This window comes from Bombus huntii, chromosome 5 (genome assembly GCF_024542735.1).
Source record: "Bombus huntii isolate Logan2020A chromosome 5, iyBomHunt1.1, whole genome shotgun sequence".
In the NCBI taxonomy this organism is placed as follows: domain Eukaryota; kingdom Metazoa; phylum Arthropoda; class Insecta; order Hymenoptera; family Apidae; genus Bombus; species Bombus huntii.
Window position 1 is genome coordinate 13925802 of NC_066242.1, and position 27989 is coordinate 13953790.

The following is a 27989-nucleotide window of genomic DNA, read 5'->3' on the forward strand; positions in this document are numbered from 1 at the left end:
GTAGAACGTTGATGTACTGTTTGATTTAAAATAATAGTATTTCAATATAGTGTTTCAAATCTAAGTGTATTACACTTTCTACTTTTGGAACTAGTTTAAAGATTCAAATCCGAAAGGACTAATAGGTAATACTTGATAACAAGCTGCAATTTGCATTGTAAAGTTTTAAGTCAAAGTACATTCATTTTTCCAAAATTTTAATACTTTTAGAATAATTTGGAATTGTAAAAAATATTTTAGCACTTCATATAGCAAAATTGAAGTATAGTATCGCATAATGAATATGTAAATCGAAACAGTTAATGGTCCAAAATGTATAAAAATTAAATACTCATTCGACGAAAGTGATTGAGGTTCGACGTCATTTACAGAATTTGTTCATTTAGCAATAAATTAATTTGTCAAAAACCCGTTAGTAGTTTATTGCAGAAATTAATTTTTGAGGAAGTTAAGCATATATTGGCGCCATCTCTACTGAGGACAGCCAAATGTAGTGATTTTCTTGCTTAATATTTTGCAACTTATACAAGTTATGCAACCACGATATCGATACGACATATAAAAAATAATCAACCTGATTATGTTTTGACAATCTAATCGAACTTTTTTCTTTGTTTAAAAATGTACGAATAATCTAGGGGAAACTTCTTCATCCTTTGATAACCAAAGGCACTAGAAATTATCGGCAAAGAAGAAAACTGTTATCTTCTAGAAATTCACCATGAGATTCGACGCCTGCTACATTAGCGCCACGATCGTTCTCACTAGATTTTAGACTTTGCACGATGATCGATAAAATATAAAAGATCGCATATTTTAAAATTAATGCAGATATATGAAAAATAGATGTCTAAAAATAGTTGTTTACAAATACATTTTTTACTTTGTAAAAAAACAGACTCTATTTACGTTTGTTGAGCTATATCTTTTATTATTACACTCATAATACCATTTTTAAACTAAGCTCTCGTCGTATACCAGTATAATGATTAAAAATTCTTTATAAAAAGGACTGAAGGAATAAATCACGGGTCATATATTTTCTATAAATACATATACCATTTCCAAGAACAATCGACTGCGTTTAAGATGTCAGGATCGTAATGTGTTATTCATTCCCTCATAAATAAGTACATACATGTTTATATCCGTATTCTATTCATCAAATATTGAAATATTGCGCAGTATATGTGTCACTACATTAACATATTTCAAAATGGAGGAGAATGACCATGGTTCTTTAGTTAGAGAAAGACGTTCAGGTATTCTTCTACTTACGAATTCATCAAATTCATCAAATTCATCCAGCTCCGAAGATATAGCATCGCGAAACACGCGAGAGATTTAAACTCGCATCCGTAAACTTATTTAGAACAGTCCATCAAGGTATTATAAGAGCAAGCTTCATTCAGATTCATTTTCTTTAAGAAGTTGAAGCACGAAGGTATGTAAGTACGGTCGAAGTGGCGTCCGCAACGGCGAGGTCATTTCCATCACAACGGTCCATTCTATAGGTTGCACAAAAGTGACGCGTTCCACTCCAATTCTCCATGACGCGAATCAACCTAGAATGAGAAAAAGAAGCGAAAAGGAAAAAAAGTCAGAGTGCAAGTTGGACAGCTGGCTCGAGGTGTTTCCCGCGCGGTGGTGCCAACAAGAACAATATCGCCGCTGGGTTTCGGTTAATCGATAAGACAGTTGCCGCCGGCTGTAACTCGTTTCCTTATCATTGGCCTAGTTCGAGGTCAGACTACCGGGGGCGCTGTACGCTTCGTGTTCGCTCCTCCTTCCACCGCCTACGTTCAAGTCGAATTGAACGTTGACTGTCGTCGGACAGGCCTCGTCAACGGAGCGAAAGCCTGGCGTGCACGCGTCGTCGTTACGGAAAATGACGTTCATCGGCCCACGCGACTACTCGGTGTATTGTCCGCGGTCCAAGCACGTCCGCGTTTGACGTGTTATGTGAATCTCCTGCACTTGGGACACGGCTGTTCGTGCTAGCATGAGTATTTCTCAGGAAAGCGCAGCCACAATCGTGTGCAAGGAGATCTTCGACGGCACCTCGCATCCGTCAGACGAAGGTACGTGTAAATCCGCGAATTTACTCGATGACTGTATGCTAGTTTTTACTTTTCCGTTCTTCCTCCTTGACGCTCTCGATCGATGTAGCACGGGGTGGTTTTCTTCGCTCGCCATCGGCTGTTATTCACACTTCTGACTCCCTTTCACTCTCTCTCTCTCTCTCTCTCTCTCCCCCCCCCCCCTCTCTCTCTCTCTCGCTTTTTCTCTCTCGTTAATCCTTGGAAACGACGGTGATTCGGTAATCACTGACTCGATGGAATATTTATTTCATCCTTTATCTAGTTTCCCGGGACTATCGGCGAATCAGACCATGAAATAGTTAATTAGCCTAACCAAAGATTGAATAACCTGCATTAAATATTTGATTATTCATATTCAATGATACGTTGTAGAACAAGAAACGTTGAGAAATAATCTTATAATAGTTCGCAGTTTAAACCAACCGACAACAACTTTGTTTTTCATTAAAATGTCAAGAGGCGATGTCATTTTGATGTGCTTCGTTTGATTTTTACGTCCATTCCGCAAACATAAATTTCAAAATACGCACTTAGATATACGATCCTTCTATGCCAAATTTACGATTTCTTCGCGTTCATTTTTCGATCGAAGAAAGTGCAAAAAAAAAAGAAAAGCAATAGTTACTTAAAACTGGATTACACCTAAAAGAAAAAAGGTCAAATCCATTCGAGAAATAATAAGTGGATAAAGGAGGTAAAAAATCATCACGACGAGATTAAAATGTAAAAGATCACGGATAAAGTGAGAGAAGGTCGAATAGTTTCGGCGGTGAGTTTCCTTGTTTATTTACACCCTGGTAGGACGGGAACACTGAGCTCGTACCCTAGCATGGCGAGGAAAATCAATAGAATCCGCAGTGCGGCGAAAGTTTTGTCATAAGCCTCGAGGACCTCCCCTCTTGCTATCTATACTTCTGGTTAGTTTACGCAGGGCAAAATCCTCCAAATGGACGAAATTCATAAGTAGAATTCATCCTACGACCTTATTTCTGTCGATTATCTACCGAAGTTCCATGAAATTCTCGTGAGTTGTTACTGTTATGGCTACGAAATTTTCGCCACCGCAAGAAAGACAGATGTGGCGGTTTCCCCTGTACCCGGAGCCACCTGTCAAAGACTTCCATGATGGAATTTTTAATCGGCCCTTTTTGTAACGCTGTCTGTCGATTTGAATTTTCTAAGAAGATGCAAAGCACTCAGGTTGTATAATTGAAGATACATTTTTTTCTTTATTCGGCGACTTTGCCATTAATTGCGTATTCGATATTAGACGTTATCGGTACTTCCGCCGATGCATACGGCTTCTGATCGTGATTTCACAATTACTAGAATACATTTTCGCGTGAAAGAATCGCGAGCGGATGCTCGATGCAAATAAAGATGGAGAAATTAATAGGAATAGGTAACTCTTCCCATCGTCGATGGAAACCAATAATCGAAATCGATGTTTGCTGATGCGAGTTCTTGCTTTTGATAGATTGCAAACATAGATTATTTTTAACGAGAAGCAAATAACCGTATCTGTCTATGACGTAACTAATGAGCTGTTTAATAGAGTGGTAGATTTAACGCTAACAATAATGGATTTATTCTTTCATAAACGTGCTTTCGTGTCTATATCGGGCCATGTTGTACGCATTTCATTTGAAGTGTTTCACCTGTATACACAAGTGACTGACTCAATGTCAAAATTTACTCAGACAGTGAGAACTCGGATCGACGAATTTTTAGCGTTATCGTTAATTTGTTTGCACTTTGATATGCCAATTACTGCCCTGATAATAAGCTTTTAATTTATATGTAGTTACATCGAAACGTATTAATTTTAATATCGTAGATAAATGTTAATAGAATGTACATACGACGCGTAAACATTTTTGGGATCCCTTTTTTCTAGTGGAATAGTTCCATATTACCACGTGTACTTCCACCTGGCTTACAATCGATGAACGCCGTTACGCTTTACATACGCTGACCCAGAGAACCTTGAAATTGCTTGTTTTAACTAAGCTTATTAATACTTTCTTCGTTACTTATCGACGAGAATATTTACAGTATCCGATAGTTTTTAAATTCTGTCCTCTGTCAAGGTATAAAAAGCTTTATTCTCATAGAGTTTTGTTGCGTTAAAGATACTCGGAAAAATGTAACGACGTTCTCATGGAAACAACGAGCGAAGAATTTCTTTATTTTTCGCTCATCTTTATTCCCTCGCAAATCCTTGACCTTGTTCGATGTTTTGCTCGACACACGCGTTTCCAGGCAAATTAATGCCCATGCATACCGAAAGAAGCTAACGGTCCACCGCCCTGTTTGTAATCAGCTAATGGTGCACGTATGCTTTTTCAGAGGTGCTCGAATATGCGAGGCGCTTGGGAATCGATCCGGAAACAGAACCACACCTCCTGAATTTGGCTCGGGAGGGCCTGATGGCGGCCCTCCCGAAGGGATGGTTACCATGCTTCCACGAAACCAGCGGCGCTTGGTACTACTATCAGGCTTCCACTGGAATTACCACCTGGCAACATCCTCTGGACGCAGTCTACAAGGAGATGGTCGAGCAGGCCAGGGCTGGCAACGCTAAACCTGATAACACCAGGCAAATCAGCGTTGGTACGGATTGCCTCGTCATTACGGCTGAATGGAAAATATAGGATTAACCCTTTGCACTTGGACTGTTATCACTTGGCTGCACTTAGCGTTTAACAGAGTCAAAGACTGATTAACCGATGCATCATCCACCTTTTTATTGGTACACATATAGTCGATAGAAGGTAGATCGTGAATGATATAGTCCAATCGCACGTTTGTATTTGTCCTATTCTGCGATCGATACATATAGATTTGTAGAACGTATATAATTGATGAGAAGACTGATTACAAATGACACACGATGTAATATTTTTTTATTCACCGACCGCTGCTACTCCAAACGAGGGTAGATTATTTATCGAACCACGTATCTTCGCGTTTTGTACATGTATGTAGATGATGGTATATAAATAAAGTATAATATACGTATCATTGAATCTTAATGGCATGATCATTTTTCTTTGCATCTTATGCCAGACAATGCAGTAAGAAGTAGTCGTGCAAAGGGTTAAACCTGGCACCCGAAGGGATAAAAGTTACTAATCGTTCTCTTATTATTTTGTTCAATATTCGTTTCTGAGTATCGAAATCGACGACTCTATAGTTTATCGAGACTTTTCAAATCTGACTTTCAATAGATAACATAACATTTTGATAATAGAATTTGCATTCATCAGTTTGATATCTTTCGTATTCGAACAACTTATCGACGGGAATACCAGTAAACAAGATAAGATAATCGTACTTGCTCGAATATCGCATAATCGTTGTTTCCTTATTTTTAATCATCGAAATTGGACGTATGCCCGTGATTGGACGTGATTTTTGTGTCGTTAAATCTTTAAATCATTGGAAAAGTAACAGTTGTCTCTAATACAATTACTAGACGGCATATGTTTCAAAGACATGTGTTTTCTACGATTCGATTGCCAAAATCTCGGTAATTATCGCTCTACGCGTCTCCCACTATAGTACTCTACATCGTGTTGTCAACTCGCATTGCCAAACTCCTATATCCAAACGACAAGGACTCGTTTGTCAATCGAAACCCAAGCTGGCTTTTCTTCAACTAGTAAACTTGTATTTTTAGGCTTTTCAGCTTTGGCTTTATCTTTTAATATTCATCAGCGATCACGCATCTGGATTTTTTTAATCTCGGATTGAAGCTTGATAGTCGATCGTATTCGGATACGCGACACTCAGGCGATTCATATCAATTACGTAAAGTGAAGATATTTTCTTGCGTTCGACCTTGAAGCATCGAGTTCGTACAATTACAGACCACTTTGTTTTCTTTTTCAATGACCGCAGATCTCCGACAACGAAATAGTCTCTACTTATTGACTCGAGTTTTTTACGTAACGCCGAGTAGTTTACTGCTAAGTATGTATGTAAGTCAGTACGGCATTCAAGTTTTATGTAACCTTTCGATTCGCGTGCGTGTCATGCGATAGAATCGAGAGATTGACTCGCTTCGTTTATTAATTATTGACGAACACGGTATTGATTGCGGTAACGTTAATCTTATCTTATCCGACTCTTCCGTTGCTTTTATATAAGAAACAAGATTATCATTTGTACAGTGTAAATTAATTACAACATTACTTCTATGTCAAGGTTCATCGCCGAAAGGCTATCTCTAGCGTGTAACTAAAATCTAACGATTGTTTTCGTATAAAACGAGACACAGTCAGTGAACCGAGGTTAAAAGCTATTTGTTGTAATCGGTTCGGGTACAATAAAGTTATACACGATTGAATTTGTCGCGCGATTTCTCCAACTGGATGGAACTGCTGTGCGCGTGGACGCGCTGCTAGCTGCATAAAGGACCCTTGAAACTCTTACGTGCCGGTCCTTAGTGTACGACATATTCATCAAGGCACTCGCGCGTTGGTGCACTTGCTCGTGCAAGTACGTAATAGTTGCTTGAACGTCGATCCGTCCAATTATCGCGTCCCCGTCCATCGAACGCGAATTGTTCGGCTGGTATTGCGGACACTTCTTACCGGCTGTTGCTCCACAGCTGCTGACACAGTCACGGTCCAAAGGGATGCAAGCCAATTAGCGTTCACGTGAAATTATCGTCGTTCTCCTTGTTCGTTCAGCTTCCTTAGGACGAACTCTAATTTTACGAAACTTCTCTTTGGCAATGAAACAGCAACGATTCGATATGAGCTTTGAACTACTGTTTTACGGCGCACGCGATAAACATTTGATGCAATACCGTGCAACGTGTCCCTTTACTCGAAAGATTATCATTCAATTACAGTGTATCGCCCATACTTAGTCAGAAATAGAAAGCATTGTCTCAAGTTCAACACGCTGTGGCTTTTGTGGCCTGGAGAGAGCTGCACGGGCGCGAAAAGTCAATATTTGTTGGTAGTCCTTTCCCTTTGATATTCTTCTTTTTTTTTTTTACACCGGAAACAGTGGAAGATTAAAGGCATGCTAGTATAAAGGGTGAAGTTTTTAAAATTTTCCCCCATCGTGTATTCTCGGTGGTTGTTTACGAAGTAACATCCTCCCTACGCCACAATGAATTCAACAGGAAACAAGATTCGCGATGGATTATTTTCAAATATGATTTTACAATAAAATTCTTTGAAAATCAATTTTATCAATATTCTACAAATATCACACTTAGTGATACACAAAAGTAAAAAATTACGATTGTGTGATGGAGAAATTTTAATGTTTATTTAGATAGAGGGTATATACCCTAATGAGATAAATGTCATTGTTCTAGAAAATGTAATTCGAGATTGTAAAACAGACTCTTTATGTACCTAAGTATGTACTTAGCTCTTGATCGTATCACCTGTTACACAGGTCATCGTATATCGATGCTGTAATGTATATGCATGGATCTATTTCTTATCTACTTTGCCTCGCTGCGACTGATACGATATTCATTTCCATGTACATCTGTTTTGCAAGTGTCAAAGGCGATATGACATGTTTTGCCTCTACAAAAGTCTCATGAATCGATGTAACAAATCCGACACTGTATATAGTTCGGTTGGAAAAGATTTATTTTCTTTTGTGATGAATAAAAGGAGGCACGAAATCGTTAAAAAGAAAAAAAAATCGCGCTTGAAAAATATGCAGGTCGTTTTAAACGGGACAACTGTATTTTTCATTGTCACATAATAGTCGCTTTCGCGCACTTTTGAGCTTTTAAACATATTTTCTTATCCATTTCATCGCTCATCCCTCTCTGCTCTTTTGACGAGTGTAAAAAAAAAGAGTGAAAGGAAAAGAGAAAACAGACGTTGACTCGCTCGCGAGAGAACGTTGACACTGTCGCCTCTTTTCACTCGAGAGGGTCATCGTAAGCGTGGAAAAGTTTACGCGCGTTTTCTCTGATCTGTGGAACGAGTATCGATTCTTGCCTCTTTTGAGCTTTTTCTCTCCCAACAACATAGCGAAACAGCGTTAGGAAGCTATATAAAGTGTGTTTTCTGATCGATAGAAGAGGACTCGAAAACAACAGCGAAGGATTTCGAGTCTCACGAGGAAGCAACTCTGCCCAAGGAATCCTCTCCGTCGAAGGAATCTGTAAAACAATCTGTCAAAACCATTCCCCCACCTACTAGGATCCCTACGAAGTTGACACCTCTGAAAAAATTGGATAAAATTGATGGTGCAAGGAAGAAGGATGCTATGGGCCAAGACAAACAGCTGTATAAACGAGAAGACTCGAAAATAGATAATCCTCTGGCAACTAACAGAGCCGCCAGGGATTACACCAACCTCAAATTTCAAGATCCAAGGTTCTACGAGTGCCCTAAGCTTCTAGAAACAATCGCATCAACCGCAACCACCAATACGACCGCAGTTAGTACTCCAAAGCAAGAGATAGATTTAAAAGAAGTGCTAAAGAGATCGGAATCTCTTAGTCCGAGGCACGAAAAAGACTGGGAACAGTTGTCCAGCAGATTTAGTTCCGAAGAGAACATTATAGATATCGATAAACTCAGCATCACCACGTTAGCCAGATCAGAGAAGTCTGAAAAGTTTGATAAGGAGAAGCACCCGAGTCAGTTTGGTCAACAAAAGGAACTCACTCTAAGTGGCGGAGGGACCATGTTTCTGAAGAGCAACAGAAGCAGGGACACTACACCTAGTCACGAAGGCGCTAAACTCGATGATTTCAGGACCATGCTGATCCCGGACGAGAGCAGCAACGTCGGTGGAGACAAGTTAAAGTCGATTCTCAGAGAAAAACAATCCGAGGATGGTAAGAAACTTATATATAGTATTATTATCGTTTTAGTACAGATTATTAAATTTTAACCGGTTATCAATAGACGACAGACCAGTGGACGAAGAGCGGAAAAGCGTACGTTTCGACATAGAAAAGGAATTGGACATCAGGTTCACCTATTCCAGATCCGAAGACGATTCGGAATCCGAGTCTGAAGAGCAGGAGGCTCAGATGCTCGCGATGTTTTCTAATCGAGATACCGATTGGATTCCTTCGTCGCAAAAGACAAATTGTCAAAGATTCAACGAGGAAACCAAAGAGGATTCCGAAGACAAAATCGATGAGGGTATCAGGAAGAGTTCATCGTTAGAGAAAATCGAAGGATCGAAGAAAAATGGGAAAGTCGTGGGCAAGAGGTTCGTCGTTCGGAACGTTTCCGAGAACGAGCATCGCAAAAGATTTGTTCCGCAGAACGTTTCTGACAAGGAGCACCGTATGCAGATGACAAGGGATAGTTTATCTGGAGAAAGTTTGTCGAGGGAGAGCAGCCTGGACTACACGTACACCAATAAATTTAACAAAATCAAAAACATCGATCTGGTCTCGAAAAGCGAGACCACCGATTACAGCGACTCCGAAGCGCGTCGAAAGTACAAATCGAAGGTGGATTTCTTACGAAACGAACAGACCGACGACGATGATACCTCAGACGTTCCTAGAATCTATCGCGAACTCGATCTCGTAGAGAAGCAACGCAACGAGGTTGCTGGGAAACAGGAACAAGGCAGGAACTCGAAAAGCGAAACCGATTACAGTGACATCGACGCGCGCCGGAAGAATAAATCAAAAGTAGATTTCTCGCGAAACGAGCAGACCGATGACGATGATACCTCTGACTTTCCTAAGCTTTATCGTGATGCTGGCGGAAAACAGGAGCAGGACAAGAATCTGGAGGAAACGAAAATAAGATTGAGTCAAGAACACGAAAAGGACATCGAAGCCTTGCAAAAAGAGTACAAAGATAAATTAGAGCAAACGAAGAAAGAGTTGGAGGAAAATTTCATGGCGCAGAAAAAGCAGCTGGAGAAAAACATGAACGACAAGCTAGAAGAATCGAGGCGGAAGATGGTTGAAAAGGTATTTTGTAATATTAAACTGCTTCTGTTATTATTTTAGATCTCATCTTGTTATCTTTTATAACCTTTTAAGGAGGAGCGGGAGATTCAAAAATTAATTGCCGAAATGGACGAGGCTAAACTGGAGAACTTGAGGAAGGTAAAGGCCGAATTGGAAGTCTGCTACGAAAAGGAGAGACAGGAAATTTTGGCGAATCTGAAGACGGAACTCGACGAGAGAAAGGGTGAGCTGCTGGAACTACGGAACCAAGAAATAGGAAAGTTGGAGAACGAACACGAACGTGATCTAGACGAGGAGAAACTCGCGAAACTTAACGAGATCAAACTGACTAAACAACACTCTGCGAGAATTAAAGCTTTGCAGAACGAATTGGACAAGAAGTTTGACGAATTACGCTCTCAGGTACGGGAGCAGCAAAGGGAGAATATTTCGAAAATCACGGAGGAGCACGAGCAACGTCTGGTTGAAATTGTACGCGATTTTAGAATCAACGTGAGTACCTGACGATGTCTGTTATTCTAATAAAAAACTTAACTCTTTGTTGTTGCGTGGTATGCAACATTTTTTTCTTGTTTCCGAAGATTTTTATTTTCCTTATTGAATGTGTTATTAGTCCAATGTCCATTGTTTCTTAAGGATATTAGATTGTGTATATGATGCGAACTATGAATGTTATGCAATGATTAGTTAACCCATTAGGCGCAATTTTTTTCTGCGAAGGCATTAAGGCGATCCACTTACCAGCTACTTTGGTATAAATAAATATGTCATTCAATTTCCCAGTTTTACCCACGATTGTATAACACCGTCCAGCTTCGAACACGCCTTATAAGATAGCTTTAAGACAGATTCTTCTAAATTCTTGTTGTATTTTGAAAAATTATACTCGAAGAGCAATAAAGCTGCAGAGCATACTATTACAAAATTGCACTCTTACATTTATACTTTAACCTAGACACACACGACATGCTGATTACCTGTAATACATGTATGTTAAAAAAAAAAAGAACTACTTCAACTTATTCTTGACACGATGGAAGACGAAGAGCTGAAAGAAAGGTTACATTACGTATTTGCGATTACACGTGACTGGAAAAAATTCGCTGTTGCGGTTTCAGGAGGATCGCACTCGCAAGATGTATAAGCAACATTTGGAGGAGATTCGTGCCGATTTTTCACGCGAAGTAGAAAAAGAAGCGAGAAAACAGACAGGAAGAGCTATTCACCAAGAGAGCATCGAATTCGAGAAAATGCGTTGCGAAAAGCGACTGCTGCAAGACAAATACATGGCGTTGAAGGAGAAATATATGAAATTAAAGAAGGAGGTTCGTTCGGTTATCGACAAGAGGAACAGAAGGAAGGAGGGATACACCACGGCTTCGGAAACCGAAAGGTCAACGTCAACGAGAACGAGAACCGACAGAACCGAGTCATCGGAACAAAAGTGAGTCGAGTTTAGATTTGTCGCTTCGCTAGTTTTTCTTCCGATCAACCGTGTGTTTTTCCCGTAATACATACATAATTAGATACATACTTGGTGCAATATTCGGTATTTCATTGCAATATTTTAGGATGTCGCGCCATTGTAGCGGCGTTATACAAGAGGAGGGCGCGTGAAATCAGAAAAACGAATTGAATCGCGAAGGGTTGACACGTTGGATCGCGCTCTGAACTACTTGTACGTGCCATGACTTTAACAAATCAGTCGGAAGCACAGTTTTTATCTACGTGTTACGATATTTACTCATATATTTGGATCAAGTGTTCACTATATTAGTATTAAGTTCTTGCACATCCATTCTCCTTGTCACCAGTTCCAGTACCTTCATAGTTAATACCACTTACTATACCTTGACCAAGCACATCTGTTGTATATCTTCTGTATGTTGTATATCTTCCGTATCTCGATGATGAAATTCGACGCTCTTTGTAAATAACTAAACCCATCGGTGTTCGTTCAATTATTCACGTAGCGAGATAGAAACTGTGAAGGTACTCCCTCACGTTCATACGATTCGTCCTAATGTCTGGCTATAGGCCTTAAATCGTGCTCGCAGTACTCCACTACGAAACACGCACTCGAGCTCGGCGACGACGAACGCTAAAGCGCACGAGACTCAGACGACCATGAACGAGCAGTCGGAAGAATTACACGATCCGAACGAACCGAACGTTCAGAAGGCGAACTCGGGGTTTCAGAAGAGCACAGCTACGTCGAACGCGAAGAACGTGAGATTCCAACCTGATGACACTAGCATCGCCAGCGAGACGAACGCGAACACGACCACCACGAAGAAGAACATCAGCAAGAAAGTAACCAGCACCGCGAAACCTACCGCTACCACCGGAAACAACAATAATAACAATAATAATAACCTCGAGAACCCGGTCGAGAACATTAGGAAACAATTGGAAAAGCTCGAGGATCTCGGTGATCAATTGCCAAGCAACGAAACGGCCTATACATTGCGTTATCCTTTCCAAGACAAAGGTAACTTTCTTCAGAAGATTTCCACCTAGTTATTAGTACAATATTCATTTTTTAGCAATCTGAATGTTTCAGAAACGGATAATTAAAAATTCACCGCTTATTTGCTTCCATTTCTGACGCGCGCGAAACGTAGATGAGAATTTCTTTTTATTAGTCGTTTGTTTCTCTCGATTACTCCCAATACTCCCATGTTTATTTCTGATATTTGAGAATCGGTTGTTATTTGTTTTTTCCCAGGCATCTGTACACTCTCTACTTTAACTAGCGGCTTGTACTCTTTCACCTGCTCGTAAGTGCGCCACCAGATTTTTTATTTTCTTTCTATCGCCACGAGTCGAGTCTGTCCTCGTTGGTTCTTTTTTCGTTACATCTTTCTTTGCACGCTGCTTTCACCAACATCGCGCGTGTGCGAGCTAGTCAGATGACATCGAAAAGGATTTTGCTCGATTTTTTAGCGCCGGCGAATGCCTCTTCGGAGCTGGAGTTCTTTCGACACCGAATTCACGTCGAAAGGGATTCAGTGAAGAGGGCACGGGAGGCGCTTCGACACCAGGAGAACGTATTCCAGGGACGGCAGAGGGCTTGGAAACAACGTAGCGTCCGAGCAACCCTCGAGCAATTAGTTCAGGTATTATTTTTATACACCTGCTTCTCAATCTGTATTTTCTAAAAGCTGCGCGTTAAATCCGCACGATGGATTTTAGGAGGAACGCGAACTCTCGGACATGGAAGTGAACTTGCATCGAACTAAGAGCCTTCTGGGTGAGAAAGTGATCCAATTAAGGCACTTGGAGCAATCTCTGGAGAGAGTGGTTAATGCTAAAACCAACGAAAATGACGCGACTACGACGAAAAACGAAGAACTGACGTTGAGCGATATGTCTAGCGTGAGCAGTGGTATCAGTTCAACTGATTTGGGAACGGACACGTTTATAGGTAAGTTTCTGTAACGGACCCTCTCTCTCTCTCTCTCTCTCTCTTTCTCTCTTTTTCTCACTATTCCGCTACCAGTTATTGTTTCATCGCCTTCCTTTTCTTTGTCACTTTATTAGTTATTTTCACAAATGATTTAAATGATTTTCCTCGAGTCTATCAAAGCGCTGTTTTCGTTTATTTCTTTCCACTCAAGAATTTGTTTTCGATCTTGTGGTCTTGATCCTTCGTACTCAGACAAACCGGATCACTACCAGGAGTCGACGGAAATCATCGCAAGCCTGGAAAACCTAAACTCGGAAATACGTGAGATCTGGGGCGTGCTGAATAAACGCCAGGATACTAATATACCACCGCCGCCGACTTTGATGTATTCTTATTTGCGATGGCTACGTTTCCACCACCTTACAGCCGAATCGAACAATATACAAGGTGAGTATAAATCTTCGTTTGCATGATATCACGAATACTTTCTCTTCAAGTTGCGAAATTCTTTCAGGAACATTCGGTACGCCGAATATTCAGTCAAACATCTTGTCTCAGTTAACTGTAACGCAACCACCGACACCCAACACGCAAAACATCATCGCCCAATATGGTCCTAATAGCGGTTTTACTACCAGCGTTTGTACCGTTGAGAAGAACTCTTCGAACCTGATGGAGAGAACGTGGAATCTACGGGATTGGCTGCGACAAACTTGCGTCGAGAGCACAGATCAGCCCAGGTCGAACGACACTCTAAAAAACAATCCACAGTCCATCGAAAAGTTTGGTTCCAAACGACATACGCTAGGAGATTCGAGTACCCGTTTCGTTGATGTAGATTCTATGTACTTACACGTGTTTCTAAACCAATTCAAGAAAACGTGTTTTCGTTAGTCGTTAGAAGTCGTTTGGAAGCGAGAGTTTCGATCGATATTCGTCGTTAACACGTTTTGGATCGTGTACCCATCTTGACCAAGCCTATTATGCTGATTCGAGAACCTCCTTTTTGCTTGTTCCTATCGAGTTCAGTTCGTTTCATCGCTGAATCTACCACAAAGACTGCAATGAAGCGCGGACGTTCACCGAATGCACGCAGGGTTGTCGTCTCGAGCTTCTAACATCAAACGAAACGGATACGAGCTTCGAGACGAGACTACTGTCATGCACGTGATCGCGCTACATTTCTAATACGGTCGGTCGCATCGGCGTTCCTTAAAATTTTATCCGGAACAGCAGCCTATAGGACGATGTAATTATTATTTTATCCAAAAATTTTAACCGACACTGTTCGTTTAATAGTAACTTTAACGTTACAGTGGATGACCATGTAAAAACGGAAGACTTTCATAAAGGGAAACGAATCATCGCGCCGTTCAGCGTGCAAAGCTCGTGAGTCGTTGAGGGAACGAGCCAAATGCGTGAATTTGCGCGAAGCCCAAAGATCAATACAGGCGCGACGGAGTTCTGTTGTAAATAAGAATTTCTCGATGGCCGTATCGCTCGATACGACCCGCTGGTTTCTTTTTCCCCGAACAGTCTGTTGAACCTTTATATATTTTCGAGATCGATTTTTCCGTAAATGTAACGAGAATGTATAATATGCGTACCTCCTATATCATATACGGTTACTATAATATACATGTATCGGATATTTCGAATGATTTCAGGTAACGTTCATCGCGTTTGAGACGGATATGCGATGAAACCGATGCGTGATCTTCGTCGTACGAGAAGTGTCGATTCGGTTTTCCTTTTATCAGATCGTATGTGATATCTGAATCAAAATTGTCAACGGAAAGACTTAGCTTTTGTATCGAGTTACTTAATTATCGTGTATGTTGTAAGTCGCATACCATAGTAAACAGGGATTCGTAGACGACTCGAGTTAGTTTATCGACAACTTCTTCGAGCTTCGAACTTGCAGCGCGTACGATGTTCTCTGCTGCGTTTATCATGATGTCTATCAAACGCCAAAGTTTCATAATTATCGACTTTCTAAACCGATTCGCGCGTAAGTACGGTATATACCGTAAGGTTTCTCGATCGATCGATCATCAGAAGCCACTAATTAACGCTATCGTATCGATTTATTAATTTTAGAAACGTTCGATCGACATTTAACCTTCGACAGCATATGGATCGCAATAATTTTGATCTCATTAGATGTATAGCGTAGAACGATTAAAGTTTCTACACTGTGGAACGTGACAGCTTACACTGAAATGTCTGACACGTAACTATACCGTAGAAAACTTTCCGGTAATTTCGCAAGGAACCTTGTTTCAAAGTAGTTATTGCTCGAATGGTTCCTTCTTTCTTGTTATAATCTTATCATTGATATTTCATTCGATATTCTTTTACTTAGCAATCGGCCCTGATATTAATCGATGTTCGTGTATCGTAAGAACAGCGATCGAACAAACTATATAGTTGATTTTGTATCGATTAAAGTTAATGCCAATAGGACATTGAGTCGATATTTGGAATCGTAGGGTCACTTTAAGATGTTTGACACTTTCGTCTGACACGAAGATTTCAAAGAGTAGAGATCATTCATTAGCACCGTCCTTATAAATCATACAAGTATCTTCCCTCGGTGAAAAATATGTATCGTCATCGTTTATTGCTTCGGAAGTTGATAAATCGTTAATATATTACGTCCGATGGTTCTATGTTTATTTAATCGGTCAAAAGGTGCTTCGTCTACAGTGCAATAATTTGCGAGTAGTTCATTTTATAACTCGATTGAGTAGTTTTGTTACGTAACTGAATATTACGTCTCTCGCACAATGCGTTTACAGATATTATCGATGATTATTTCGTTAATCGTCGCTAAAAATCGGTAAGCGGACGATAAGCGTCCTCGCAACGCGGTCGGGATAATTTTTCCATGAAAACGCTTCGATTCCATACTCCATGATCACAAGCATTTTCTTATGTAACATACAAGAGACAAATGTTGTTTGTAAAGATTAAACGACTTCAAGCAATATAATTTTATTTGGATAATCGAATGCGGCCGCAGCCATCCCGGAGATGGCTCGAAATATAAAGGGTATTGCCAAACTTAATTCACCGGTGTTTATTTCAAAATAAATGGTGCATATTTGAAGAAAAGAAGATAGTTCTGACTTCGCTGCTTTCTTCTTTTCGTTCATCGACGAATACTCGCGGTACGCCAGAGATATTACAATGTGCAATGTTCAGTAAATTAATTTTGGAATACCTTGTATATTCTGTATTATAGTATATATTTGTATGGACGCAAATATATATGCTATGCAAACCAACACCTTCATCCCTGGCAAATTCCATCATACGCAGCTATTACAAGTAAAGAGGTCTCGACTATTTTCCTTTCAAATTAATACGTGAATGTTATACGACATTCGAAGTGTTCGGTTTTACAGCGTTTCTGAAAAATTCCTGCAGGCCCACCGTCATTTTTTTCCGACCAAGTTCGCAGCAAATAAAGTTAAATAAACTACAGGTCGATTCAATAACTACCGCTAGGAAAATAAATTGCAATCGGTATGCGTGTTTTCGCATTCATCGCTGTTTTCCTCGAATTCGTCTCTTTTGGGCAACCACGAAGTCATTTGATGTGATTTACATTGGGCTTTGTTTTTTAGGAAATTCTGCGTCGCCCTTATCACCGGTGAAATTTTGCATACCAGCAATCTGATACACGCGGAATCAGCACCATCTAGTTTCTCGATCAGTCGAACCGGTAGATTCTCGTCATGAGCTTGCTCGATTAAGTTTTGTATCTAAAAAGAAAATTATTCGCATCTGTTATCTCGTAACTTACAATTTCTGTTTCATTTTTGTATTCAGTGTGACTCACTCTCTCGCTCTTGCTCTCCGTGATAAGTTTAGCTGGATTCCAAGATGAAGCATCAGTCTCGTCTTCCAAACTCCTGGCGGCATTTTCTTTCGGAGGTTTCAAGTTAAACAACGAACTTATCTGCAGATCGGAGACTCGCCATTATTTGATAGTAAAATATCGAGCAATAGACACGTACCATTTGCGCAAGAAATATAACGCTGTTCACAGCAATGGCTGTAACTTTCTGCGAATCCAGTCCAAAAAGACGGAAGAACGCGGACATAACGTTAGAAGGACCGAAACTTCCTTTCTCCTTTGTTTTATCATCCTCTCCTCGTCTTTCCTTCTGCTTAGAGCCTAAACTTTTTGCAACCAGATCTGCGATATCCTTTGCAGTCTCCAGATAATCGGTCGCATATTCCAAGCCTGTCTTTATCTTGTCGAGTACACCTACGAGTCGAATCAATTAACGAGCTGTTGATTTATCGTGAAGCTTAAGTTTTGCGACTAACCATCATCCTCTTGAGGTAAACCGGAGGCACAAAACGCTATAGTGGAAATGCAGAAAGCGGTACACAAAAACTTCTGCATTGTATCGCGACTGGAGCTTTTCCTACACTAAGAGTTACATTCGACCTGGTTCTAACGGATGTTAATTACTTGTTTCCACCTTGTTGATTCGTAACGTTCCTGTTCCTAGTTGGTCGCGTGATGACCACGATTGAAACTCTTTTCGCTTTGTCAACCAAGCACGAGAGACGAGATCTCCAGATTCGGAGAACCTCATTACCTTTTCGAACTAGTACGAAACGAACCTTGTCGATGAAACATCGTTGTCGGTGAAGCATCGTTCGCGAGATTCACAACTCAGTTTAAATCGTAAAATACAGTTTAACATGAATACCGGCGTGATACCGTTTCTATTGATATGTCTCTGCTTGAAAGTTACATTGGCAAATCGGACATCGTTTTATACGCAGGAAGTTTATTGTTTGAGCGAACTACCAATGAGTGAATTAATTCAAATAAAGTCCTCACTCGCGGATGAAGAAGGTAAACTTTTTCGAAACCTTAGAAACACATTCAACTTAAGAAGGTAATTGAAAAAATGAAATCGATTGAATAAATTTACGAGCGTAGATGTTGTCGAGGAAGATGTACAAGCCGAAGAGATATCGAGTAGAACATTTTCGTCATCATTGCCCGTTGCACAGCCCTTGAAAAGAATGAACAAAAAGCCAATGAGACGTTACGAAGATTATCACGAAGATAAGGGGAAAGATACGAAAATTTCAAAGATATTCCAATTGTCAGTCACAGCGCTTTCGTTTCTTGCTTTCGGTGGCTATTTGCTTACTCTTATAATAACAGCAATTCGTCAAAACGCAATGGGAAACACGGGCAATGGAAACGTTATAGTGCTCTCAGTGAGTTGATCTTTTGTTTTAGGCGATCGAGTTACAAAATTGAGAATCGAAGCTGACATATTCTACATACAAAAATGACATTCGCATTTCAGAACCTGCAGGGTTTGCAAAACTATAATCGTCCAAAAAGAAACTCCCTTATGCACGATGCGGCAGAGAACGATTCCGAAATCGAGAAGCTGTACCAAGGAATGATCCTGCTGTCAAAATCTTATACAATGTACAATATTAACTGATGATGCTTTGAATGGATCTAAAAGTAGAAATACAAGACTTACGTTCGCCACTATCGATGGATATCGCTAGACTTTTGCTAGAAAATCACGGATAGTAGAATCTCGGATAGTTGAAAACGTAAGTTTCGTATTCGAGGATCGATCTGATCGATTCACACGAGAATATAAGAGATTCGTGGTAAAAATTTCTGATCGTGATTGACGGACTCAATTAGGGGTTCGCTTATCATGATTCGCCGGACTCTTGAAAATCCTAAAACCTAATAAAATCGAATAGAGGATCACGGTGTGTACATATCCCGAAGAATATTCTTAGCATGTGGGTAGAGGCTGCTTCAAACATGGCTCTTCAAATAAACACCTAAGTGACTGTATACTCCGAAAGTCTGCATGCAAAGATAACCATATGGCTTCCAGAGATATCATCAGCCATACGTCTCTATGCTATTATTCCTCAGACATGTATAACCCGAATAGCGTCTATTTCTGTTTTTTGGAACTTCATTTCTAAAAAGATTACCGATTACGTTCAAAATTTTCGTTCTCGTGATTCCTCAATGTAATCGAATTTATTTAATGATAGCGGTAGGTAACGATTTACAGTAGTACATGTGAAAACTATAATTTCTATAAAAAGATGACCTTAAAGAATTGTAATCTGTATAATAAATTATATTCGAATAAAATGGAACTATAATCTAGTTGCAATATCAAAGTGTTTTCTTAATTATATTTTATATTTTTTTTTCTCTTAAATTTATTTTTAAATTTCCCGGTAATTTATCCCGTTTTATGCGTTAAGCGTATTTTATAATATTTATTTGGTGAAACGCATCAAATCGGGAATTCTTCCGAGCAATGCTCCATCGAGTCTGACATCAGACTCATCGTCCTTCAGGGACCAATCTTCTGAGAGCCACGCCTACACCGTCCATGTGGACCAATCCCACGTACGAAATTGCAGCGAGCTCGGATCATTTTTTTTTTAAACCAAATTCCGTTCTGAACATGGCAGGAACTCGTTCACTCGTTCATTCTGATGCACTTCCGTGAAAGTCATTGTTTAACCTGTAACTATTTTCGTTGACACCAGTGACTGATAATTCGATCATCTTCTATTTGTAATCGGCGAAGAATCGGATCATTGTCAAAAACACTGTATCCACTTTTAATCATGACATAAACTTTGTAGTTCGGTGGAGTGTACTTGTGCGTGATTTATTTGGATTACGATTTCAAGTGGAGCATTGTTGGAAAATGTCGTAGTCGTTAAAAGTGTGCGTCGGAAATATTAGGATAATCGGAATCTCGTGTAAGTGAGTTAAAGGGAAAAGATAAAGATGAACGAAGTGAAAACTCGCGTTGTGGATACGAATTGTTCGAAGCAATTGAAGTTTGGAGTAGAACGTATATTGTCGGATGAAATTTCATCGAAGAAAACAGGTAATGGAACGAAAAACGGCTATCTATCGTGTTCTTCAAATTATTTTCTTTATTTCCATTAGTTGACTCGATTTTCAAAAAAAGTAATCGTTATGAAATGGACATCGTACTGCCTGTTTGACCTGCATGGTCAACTTCTGAATAAATATATATGTTTCGAAAGATGTACTAAGGCCGCTTCCGGTACAATTTTCCACGGTGCGGTGTCCTTGTCCTGGAGGTTGCGTCAGGTGCGAAGCCCTACGAATTTGCCCTCCATTTTCTTACGTTCAAACTGCGATTTCCGGAAACTACGCAAGTACCAACCATGGAAACGGAGTAGTCGAAAATTATACGAGTATTTATCGACCGGCACCACTTCGACCTGTTCCCAGAGGTGAGAAATTAAAAAGTGTAATCTTTGCTCGTAATCTATTCTTTGTTCTATGTATAGACGTATTTCTAAAATTAATACAACTATATTACGCGAATTAATCGATTTAACGTTATTCGTGATCGTTTCGATGCCTTTAGCGGAAATCGTCTAAAAACCCTAGCTCATGAAACGAAAGTTGCGTCATTAACAAATGTGACCATATGGACTACTGTCTTGTCTCCGAATACTCGACAGCAAGTAGAGCAAAATATTTACGCGTCAGTGTATTCCCGTGTTTCCTGTTCGTGTTTAAACGACATCTTAAGTGCCACCATTCGTTTATAGTCGATGTAAACAGCGGTTTCGTCGTACTCCTTCTTGGTTAGCTAAAAAGTCGAAAACCTGGACTCCCCTTTGCTTTTCGTTCGTATATTGTTTACATGTGATAAAAATATTGATATAATAAAAGATCACCGAAAACTAAGCAGAAACGGATGTTTCCAAATGATTCAACCGCTTATAATCGACGACTAACAATAGAATAAGTAAGAATTTATCAATAGAAGTTGCACTTTCAAACGATAGCACAAAGTTCCCGAAATAAGTATGACCTTACTAACTGTTAGCCATCCAATTCATGCGGAGGACCGTACCAACCGGAGAGAGAACCACACTGTTTAAACTCGTACACATGTTGTATACTTCTGTAGGGCTGTAAATCAGCCAGAAGTACCCAATCTTGGAGGCCTCTTGTTCGGCATAGGATCTGTTGAAACAGACACCCATCCAGCTAAGACTACCGTTTACAATGTTTACATCATGTCACGTTTCCCTCTAATTTGTAATCTTGCACTAGCGTCCACCGCGACGAATCTTCAAGCCTCTGTTTTATCCAACCAAGCACTTCCCCTTACCGTGTTTGTATAGGATCTAGAAATATTTCGAGAGCGATTAAAACCTTTTAGCTTTTTACGAACTTTTACAGTACCGATATCGTCTGCCTCGACACCGACCAATCAATCAGAGACCAATACCAGAAGAAAAAGATCGTGGTCGAGGGCTGTGTTCAGTTCTTTGCAACGAAAAGGTTTGGAAAGAAGATTTTCTCTGCAAAAGTACATCACGAAACCGGACAGGCGGCAACTTGCTGCTACTTTAGGCTTGACAGACGCACAAGTATAACATTAAATTAGCTGCGAAAGTAAAGCAATTGGAAAAGTCGAATTCGAACGATGATCTGTTCTTCGCAGGTAAAAGTCTGGTTTCAAAATCGACGAATGAAATGGCGGCATACGAAAGAGAGCGAAAACACTGCTTTATCGAACTCCGATTCCCAGAAGGAATCGTCTAGAAAATTAGCGAAGGATGATACAAAGAGTGCAACGACTGAAAAGACTGTTTCGGAAGACGAAGAGGATGTGGAGATCGAAGTTGATGTGTGAATTTTACAATGTACATTTACGATGTTTCATATCGTCTAGTTTGTAATCTGTAATGATAAATTTTTATGTTAAATAAAGTTTATACGTAAATAGCTTTATTCCGTTTGTTTGGATTCGACACGTACTTCACCCTGTTGTGACGCCATTTGCAAAAACGATATTAACATTTTTTTTGCCGGTTACCAGGACAACTAAGCTGTTATTTCTTTCCTAAAAGAAAATATTAATCGGGGGCTAACAAACTGCGGTTTAAAATGCAACGATTATTACCACGTTTAATGTCGATTTCTCGACAATATTCGGTGATGAAGATGTCGAAACCTCTGGCAGCAAGCGAGAGTCAGAAATGTCTAAATATCGACACTTCCGATCTTCTCTGTAAGTATTTTTGAAAATACTGTCCTCGTTAGGTTATCAATATTTCTCTGCATTTTAGCTGCATCCATGACTCAGTCACAAGCAGCTTCTGTCGTCAACGAGTCTTTACGCGCAGATGCGATTCCTCTGCTGGATCAAACGGCTGCAGAAGTTTCAACTACTACGTTCGAGGTGACTACATCGAAGATCGAGTCGCAGATTACCGGTGATAAGACGCCATTGCCATTCGAAGAGATCCCTGGACCGGCGATTTTGAAGATTTGGGAGAAATATTGGAAATACGTGCCGCTCCTCGGTACGCAAGTGCTTTCCAGTCTGCTAATCAACAGATTCACCCAGGGTACGATCTGTTGAAGTACCAATAGGTTGAAATTCGAAGAGACCAGTATTGTTTCTATCTGTACAATTATCGTTATCTGTACAATTATAATGTGATCGTAAGAAATAGTGGACAGAAAACTTTTAAAAGGAAAATTCGATTTGCTCTTCGAATTTCCAAATGAGCGTTCCCTTTGGTATCTCGATGAAAGAATAGTTACAGAAAATAAAAGAATTCAGACGATATCACGTAAATCTCATAAAAGTTTGAAATAGCTCAGTGTCAATCCTGTCTCTGCGAAGATAGATGATTGTTAAATTTCAAATGACGAACAAATTTTCAGGACGACTGACGTGGAATCGCAATGTAACACCTTTAAAATATTTATTCAACGAATACGGTTGTATCGTAAGAATTAATGGACCTCTTTCAGGAGACATTGTCATGATTCACAGGTAACCTTTTCCAAGGTAATAATTTTCGATAGCTCTGTCTTATTACGCTTTTGCTCATTACCCTTGTTCATTAATGTAGACCCGAACACATAGCAGAGGTCCTTAAGCAGGAAGGCGATACGCCTATAAGAAGCGGAATCGATATTCTACAACATTATCGACTGAACTATCGTAAATATCGTCTTGCAGGGCCGTTTTCTATGTAAGTAAATACCTGCACCTATCACAGATAATTTGTATACACGTAAAATTGAAATCTATTGATCAAAAAATTATTCAGGCAAGGTACAGAATGGTTAGAAGTGAGAGAAAAGGTGGAGCAAATATTCGGTCAAATTGCTCCAAGCTTTTTTGGGAAGATCGATACGATTTGCGACGAAGTTATTACTAGGATATACAAAATACGTAACAGACAAAATGAAGTATATATATTACAGTTTATACAATTTGATAATGTTAACCTTACGATACAACACGATAAATTAATGACGCGAATAGGTGCCTGCTAGTTTCCACGAAGATATGATTCGCTGGGCCATGGAGTGTTTTTACGACGTAACATTCAACAAGCGGCTCGGCTTTTTGGAGTCACCAGGCTACAATCCGACGTCCGAAACATCAAGAATTATTAACGCCTTGTTAACAGCTCACAAGTACATGAGCCGCTGTGAAACTGGCTTTCAAGTGTGGCGATTTTTCTTGACTCCATTCGCTAAGAAGCTCTTCGAAGCTTGTGACGTGCTCGATAAGTAAGTTGATGACGAAAATTTCGTACATGGAATTATTTCCAGGAAATTTCGTGAACGTCTTCTTCAGTGTCATAGGAAAATATGTCCGCCAAGCTCAAGGTAAACTTCGAATTCGCAAATCCCATGCAGAGAAAAGTTTAATGGCTGAGGATAGTTCACCTGTTTTGGAAAAGCTTCTCGTGAACGAAGGTATTCATCCAGATGACATTTGTACGTTGCTGATGGATATGATCATTTTAGGTGTTCAAGCGGTAATTATTGACAGCATAACAGCAGTGACAATTATGTATAATGAAATTTAACGTTTATTCGATTTCTAGACGGCAAACTCCGAGGCGTTTATATTATATAATTTGGCAAAGAATCCACGGACGCAAAGAAGACTCTACGATGAAATTACTTCTGTTTTGCCAAATAACGATGCTCCTTTCACGGAAAGAACATTGAGAAATATGCCATATCTGAAAGCTTGCCTTCAAGAAACTTTAAGGTAGTAATTTTCATAAGAGTACACATCGAGTAGATATCACTATTATATTATTACGATAATGATTTATTTGATTCAAAGACTACACCCTGCTATCCCCTACATCACTAGACTGTTACCAAAAACCATACATCTTCATGGATATACGATACCTAAAGGGGTAAGCGTAATAGCAAAATGTAGTTAAATAAGATTATTGCTTCGTTAAGAAATAAATTCTTATAGACATTTGTCATAATGGCAAATCAAATTACTTCACAACGCGAGGAGAACTTCGAGGATCCGTTAAAATTCCGGCCAGAAAGATGGTTGTCTAGTTGTGCAAAAGAAGATACAGACTTCAGCTATTTACCTTTTGGATATGGTGTGAGATCATGTTTAGGGAAAAGTATGGCTGAAATAAAAATGATGCTACTGACAGCAAAGGTATTTACTGTTAGGTTTAATCATATTATTGTAATCGTTATTAATTGATCGCGTTATTCATATTTCAGCTTGTACGACAATTCAGAGTTGAATATGATTATGCTGACATCAAAAGCAATTTTATGATGGTGAATGTACCCAATAAGCCACTTCGTTTCCGTTTCGTGAATAGATATTAGTCTATACGATAATAATCAAGTACTAGTTACTGCAAAGAAACGCATAGATAGGAATATATTATGTTTCTTGTTATTAAATCAACACTTGGAATACAGCGAGGCATAATTTAGACTAAATAACAGTAGTTGTGATTTATCGTACATTTTTATTGGACATTCATTACGTCAATAGAAAAAATGAAATAAAATATTGTTAGAAAGGATTTTGGTTTAATTTATTATCTATTCGAGACTGTTTAGACGCGTAATCCGACATTGGATGTTGAGAAAAAGTTAAAAACTTAAAGGCGTACAGAACCTGTAAAATGGATATAACAAGAAATCTTTTAACAATATTTCTAAATTATAAGATCCAGATTACCTTCACATAGAATTTGAAAGACAGGCACTTTGAAGTCCGTACATCTTTACGCACGTTTGTCATTACCTCCATCCATGGGACACCATGAACATTGTAGGCAACGTTACGTGCCTATTTTAGATGTACAGGTAATCCTTACGAATTAACCTATAAAATCGTTTCTATAATTTTGCCAGCATCCCAAGTTTATCCTTTTGATCGTAGTGCTCTGAGAATGAAATATAAAAAATTATTTAGATGTAACGTCAAATATAAAAATATGCACATTTTGCTCAAAAAATTATCCCGTAAACGGGACAACTACGGAAAATAAATTCCCGAAGAAAATAATAAAAAAATTATACGAAAATTTATACCGATGCATAACATGATTTCTATAGAATAGCAGACCTGTATATCTTCTATCTGTAATAACAAATAGCACCTGCTACTTTATTTTTCCAATTTAGCTCTATCATCAACCCACACTGCTTTACTGCGCAGCCAATCAAGAATAAAAGTATTAGCTGGCATTATATGAATAAACGGTAGGTACCTTACAATTAGATAAACTTTCTTCCACTAAATCTCTAGATAAGGCAGCTTACTCAATTTTACACTTAAAAATTTTTCCGTAAAACTTATCGTAGAGCTTAATGTTCAGTGCAGATTGGAAGCGCGTCATCTTTCCTAACGGTTGAAACTAATGGAATTTAATCAATGAAATAAACAGATCACGGGAAACAATTTACTGTGTAACAATTAAGTCATTACACAATTCATAAATGATTGCTAAATATCGTCAACTTCTCAATCTTCATCTTGATACATAACAACTCGTAGAGCCGTAAACATAGAAAGCACGTTTGTGATGAACTGAAATATCAAATAATTGGTACCTAAATTATTACAATGACAAAGATGGCAGTAAAATCGATTAAGAAAAATCATTCCATTACCGAGCAATAATAGTTCAGTGAGAAAGCTGGAATGATACACTTGATTCGTAAGATGACCGGAGATTGTGGAATCATCATGAATAATATAAATTTTTGCATCCTTAGAGACTGTTCATACCATTTAGATTGGTAAACCGCACGCATAGTATTTTCACTCTAGTAGAAAAATACACTTAACTGTAATTCTTAATCTGAAGCTACAATACTAAAATTTAATACTTACTACATCTATTAAATTGTCAGCTGGCCACGCGCACATGAATACCGCCATTAGCACAGTTACAGATACGGTAACAAATTGAAGTTTTAGAGTAAATGGTTGTCGCTATTTGTTCGAGCAGATTTTAATAATCTTAATTGTAATAGCATATTAATTTGTCTTATTCGTTACTCACTCCGATAAAAATGATACCAGCAAATACGCTTTCTACGCCACAGATGCATAGCGTAATCAGAGTCGTATATCGAGCTGTGTCCGCCACTTCTTCTGCGTATCTAAAACCACACGTTTGAAAAATATCTATGATATTTTCTAATACCTTATATTCTCTAAGATATACAGTTTAATCGAGTTTTTTTTCATCGTAGAATCGTTGCATACCTTTTCAAAGAATAATATTTTTTTACGCATTTTATCAATGAGTTAACACTGTTAGCGGTACGTATTTCGGTCATTAAAATCTCGAAGCGCGCTGCAGCGAAGAGCAACAGTAACGCGCAAAGTATATTAGTGCACAGAAGTGACGAGCACTGCATACCCACGAGCGATTGTTGCAAGAAAATTATGCTCCGCACGGGTTCAAAATCAACTGGGAACGGATATTCTGCATTCGTTGGAAAGGGATCGGGTAAGAAGAACGTTCCGATGGGAACAATTGCACCGCACCAATAAAACCAAGCTGCAGATGCCGCGTAGTATATGGCATACTTGTCCACGTATCGTTGGAAGACCTGTCTCTCGTATGAATTTGCTTTCTTACAACAAGATTTCATCTCTTCGATTAATCGCTGCAATACGTTCCTGGAATCACTATCTTTTGAGAGTGCTATTACAGATGAATCTTACCTGATATCGATCATACTGATTGAAACAGTAGAAGGAATGCAGAAGTACTTGTAAAACAGCAAGTGCCAAAGAAATTGCTTTACAAAACATTACTGTATCATAGCGGTGCACATATATTGCATACAACAAAGGACAAAAGAGTAAAAGTGCATTGAGAAATAACACGGATCTCAAGATCTTGAAGCAAAGTGTCTGAAACTTTGTAGCTGTCGATGAAAGCGGCCAACAACAGGACAATCCCAGGATAAATTGAGTAAAAGCTATCGCTGTTTTTGGCGCTACATTTCGAAACATACCGACGCGAACTTAAAGCCAACTACCGTGTCAAGATATCACACCGTTCTGTCTTCAAGCAGAACGCTTTACTGTGGAATAATTCGCGAGAATTTTAATGAAACTAATAAAGAAATCGTGTAGAGGTAATAGTTCAGTTGTATGCAGTTACTTGCCTA

General features: G+C 39.2%; 6 protein-coding genes across 6 annotated transcripts; 4 read left to right on the plus strand and 2 right to left on the minus strand.

Moving 5' to 3' along the window:
- The first annotated feature begins 1821 nt into the window (after positions 1–1821).
- On the plus strand, positions 1822–14339 carry LOC126865933 (uncharacterized protein PF3D7_1120000). The gene is given in 12 exon segments (XM_050618900.1): positions 1822–2081; positions 4452–4715; positions 8167–8934; positions 9005–10038; positions 10111–10530; positions 11157–11482; positions 12096–12529; positions 12985–13157; positions 13234–13465; positions 13700–13894; positions 13962–14178; positions 14180–14339. Coding segments are annotated over 12 exon segments (4167 nt in total). The 5' UTR covers positions 1822–2002; the 3' UTR covers positions 14205–14339.
- A 934-nt stretch (positions 14340–15273) lies between these two features.
- LOC126865947 (uncharacterized) lies at positions 15274–17742 on the minus strand (the record flags this gene model as incomplete). The annotated part of the gene is made up of 3 exons (XM_050618916.1): positions 15274–17217; positions 17295–17414; positions 17473–17742. Coding segments are annotated over 3 exons (651 nt in total), but the record flags the coding sequence as incomplete, so codon positions are not given.
- LOC126865948 (uncharacterized) lies at positions 17742–19609 on the plus strand. Its single transcript, XM_050618918.1, has 3 exons — positions 17742–18329; positions 18417–18703; positions 18796–19609. Exons 1-3 carry the CDS (start codon positions 18173–18175, stop codon positions 18937–18939), a joined length of 588 nt encoding a protein of 195 aa, XP_050474875.1. The 5' UTR covers positions 17742–18172; the 3' UTR covers positions 18940–19609.
- A 179-nt stretch (positions 19610–19788) lies between these two features.
- LOC126865946 (H2.0-like homeobox protein) lies at positions 19789–22179 on the plus strand. Its single transcript, XM_050618915.1, has 4 exons — positions 19789–20382; positions 20546–20758; positions 21723–21913; positions 21988–22179. The coding sequence occupies exons 1-4, from the start codon at positions 20280–20282 to the stop codon at positions 22177–22179; spliced, it is 699 nt and encodes a 232-aa protein (XP_050474872.1). The 5' UTR covers positions 19789–20279.
- A 254-nt stretch (positions 22180–22433) lies between these two features.
- On the plus strand, positions 22434–25872 carry LOC126865943 (probable cytochrome P450 12a5, mitochondrial). The gene is given in 11 exon segments (XM_050618912.1): positions 22434–22567; positions 22569–22897; positions 23220–23331; positions 23411–23533; positions 23612–23753; positions 23830–24080; positions 24148–24331; positions 24401–24570; positions 24649–24727; positions 24793–24993; positions 25062–25872. Coding segments are annotated over 11 exon segments (1836 nt in total). The 3' UTR covers positions 25173–25872.
- A 168-nt stretch (positions 25873–26040) lies between these two features.
- Positions 26041–27961, minus strand: LOC126865840 (uncharacterized). Its single transcript, XM_050618735.1, has 3 exons — positions 27073–27961; positions 26867–26966; positions 26041–26796 (listed from the first exon to the last, which is right to left on the minus strand). Exons 1-3 carry the CDS (start codon positions 27462–27464, stop codon positions 26677–26679), a joined length of 612 nt encoding a protein of 203 aa, XP_050474692.1. The 5' UTR covers positions 27465–27961; the 3' UTR covers positions 26041–26676.
- Positions 27962–27989: the final 28 nt, after the last annotated feature.

Coding starts and splice junctions, on each gene's coding strand:
- LOC126865948 (XM_050618918.1), top strand. CDS start 18,173: ATGAATACCGGCGTGATACCGTTTCTATTGATATGTCTCTGCTTGAAA. Junction 18,330..18,416: donor CTCACTCGCGGATGAAGAAG/GTAAACTTTTTC, acceptor TTACGAGCGTAG/ATGTTGTCGAGGAAGATGTA. Junction 18,704..18,795: donor GAAACGTTATAGTGCTCTCA/GTGAGTTGATCT, acceptor TTCGCATTTCAG/AACCTGCAGGGTTTGCAAAA.
- LOC126865946 (XM_050618915.1), top strand. CDS start 20,280: ATGAACGAAGTGAAAACTCGCGTTGTGGATACGAATTGTTCGAAGCAA. Junction 20,383..20,545: donor AATTTCATCGAAGAAAACAG/GTAATGGAACGA, acceptor ATGTTTCGAAAG/ATGTACTAAGGCCGCTTCCG. Junction 21,914..21,987: donor TAGGCTTGACAGACGCACAA/GTATAACATTAA, acceptor TGTTCTTCGCAG/GTAAAAGTCTGGTTTCAAAA.
- LOC126865840 (XM_050618735.1), bottom strand. CDS start 27,464: ATGAAATCTTGTTGTAAGAAAGCAAATTCATACGAGAGACAGGTCTTC. Junction 26,967..27,072: donor AAATATTATTCTTTGAAAAG/GTATGCAACGAT, acceptor GTGTGGTTTTAG/ATACGCAGAAGAAGTGGCGG. Junction 26,797..26,866: donor CTGGTATCATTTTTATCGGA/GTGAGTAACGAA, acceptor TCGAACAAATAG/CGACAACCATTTACTCTAAA.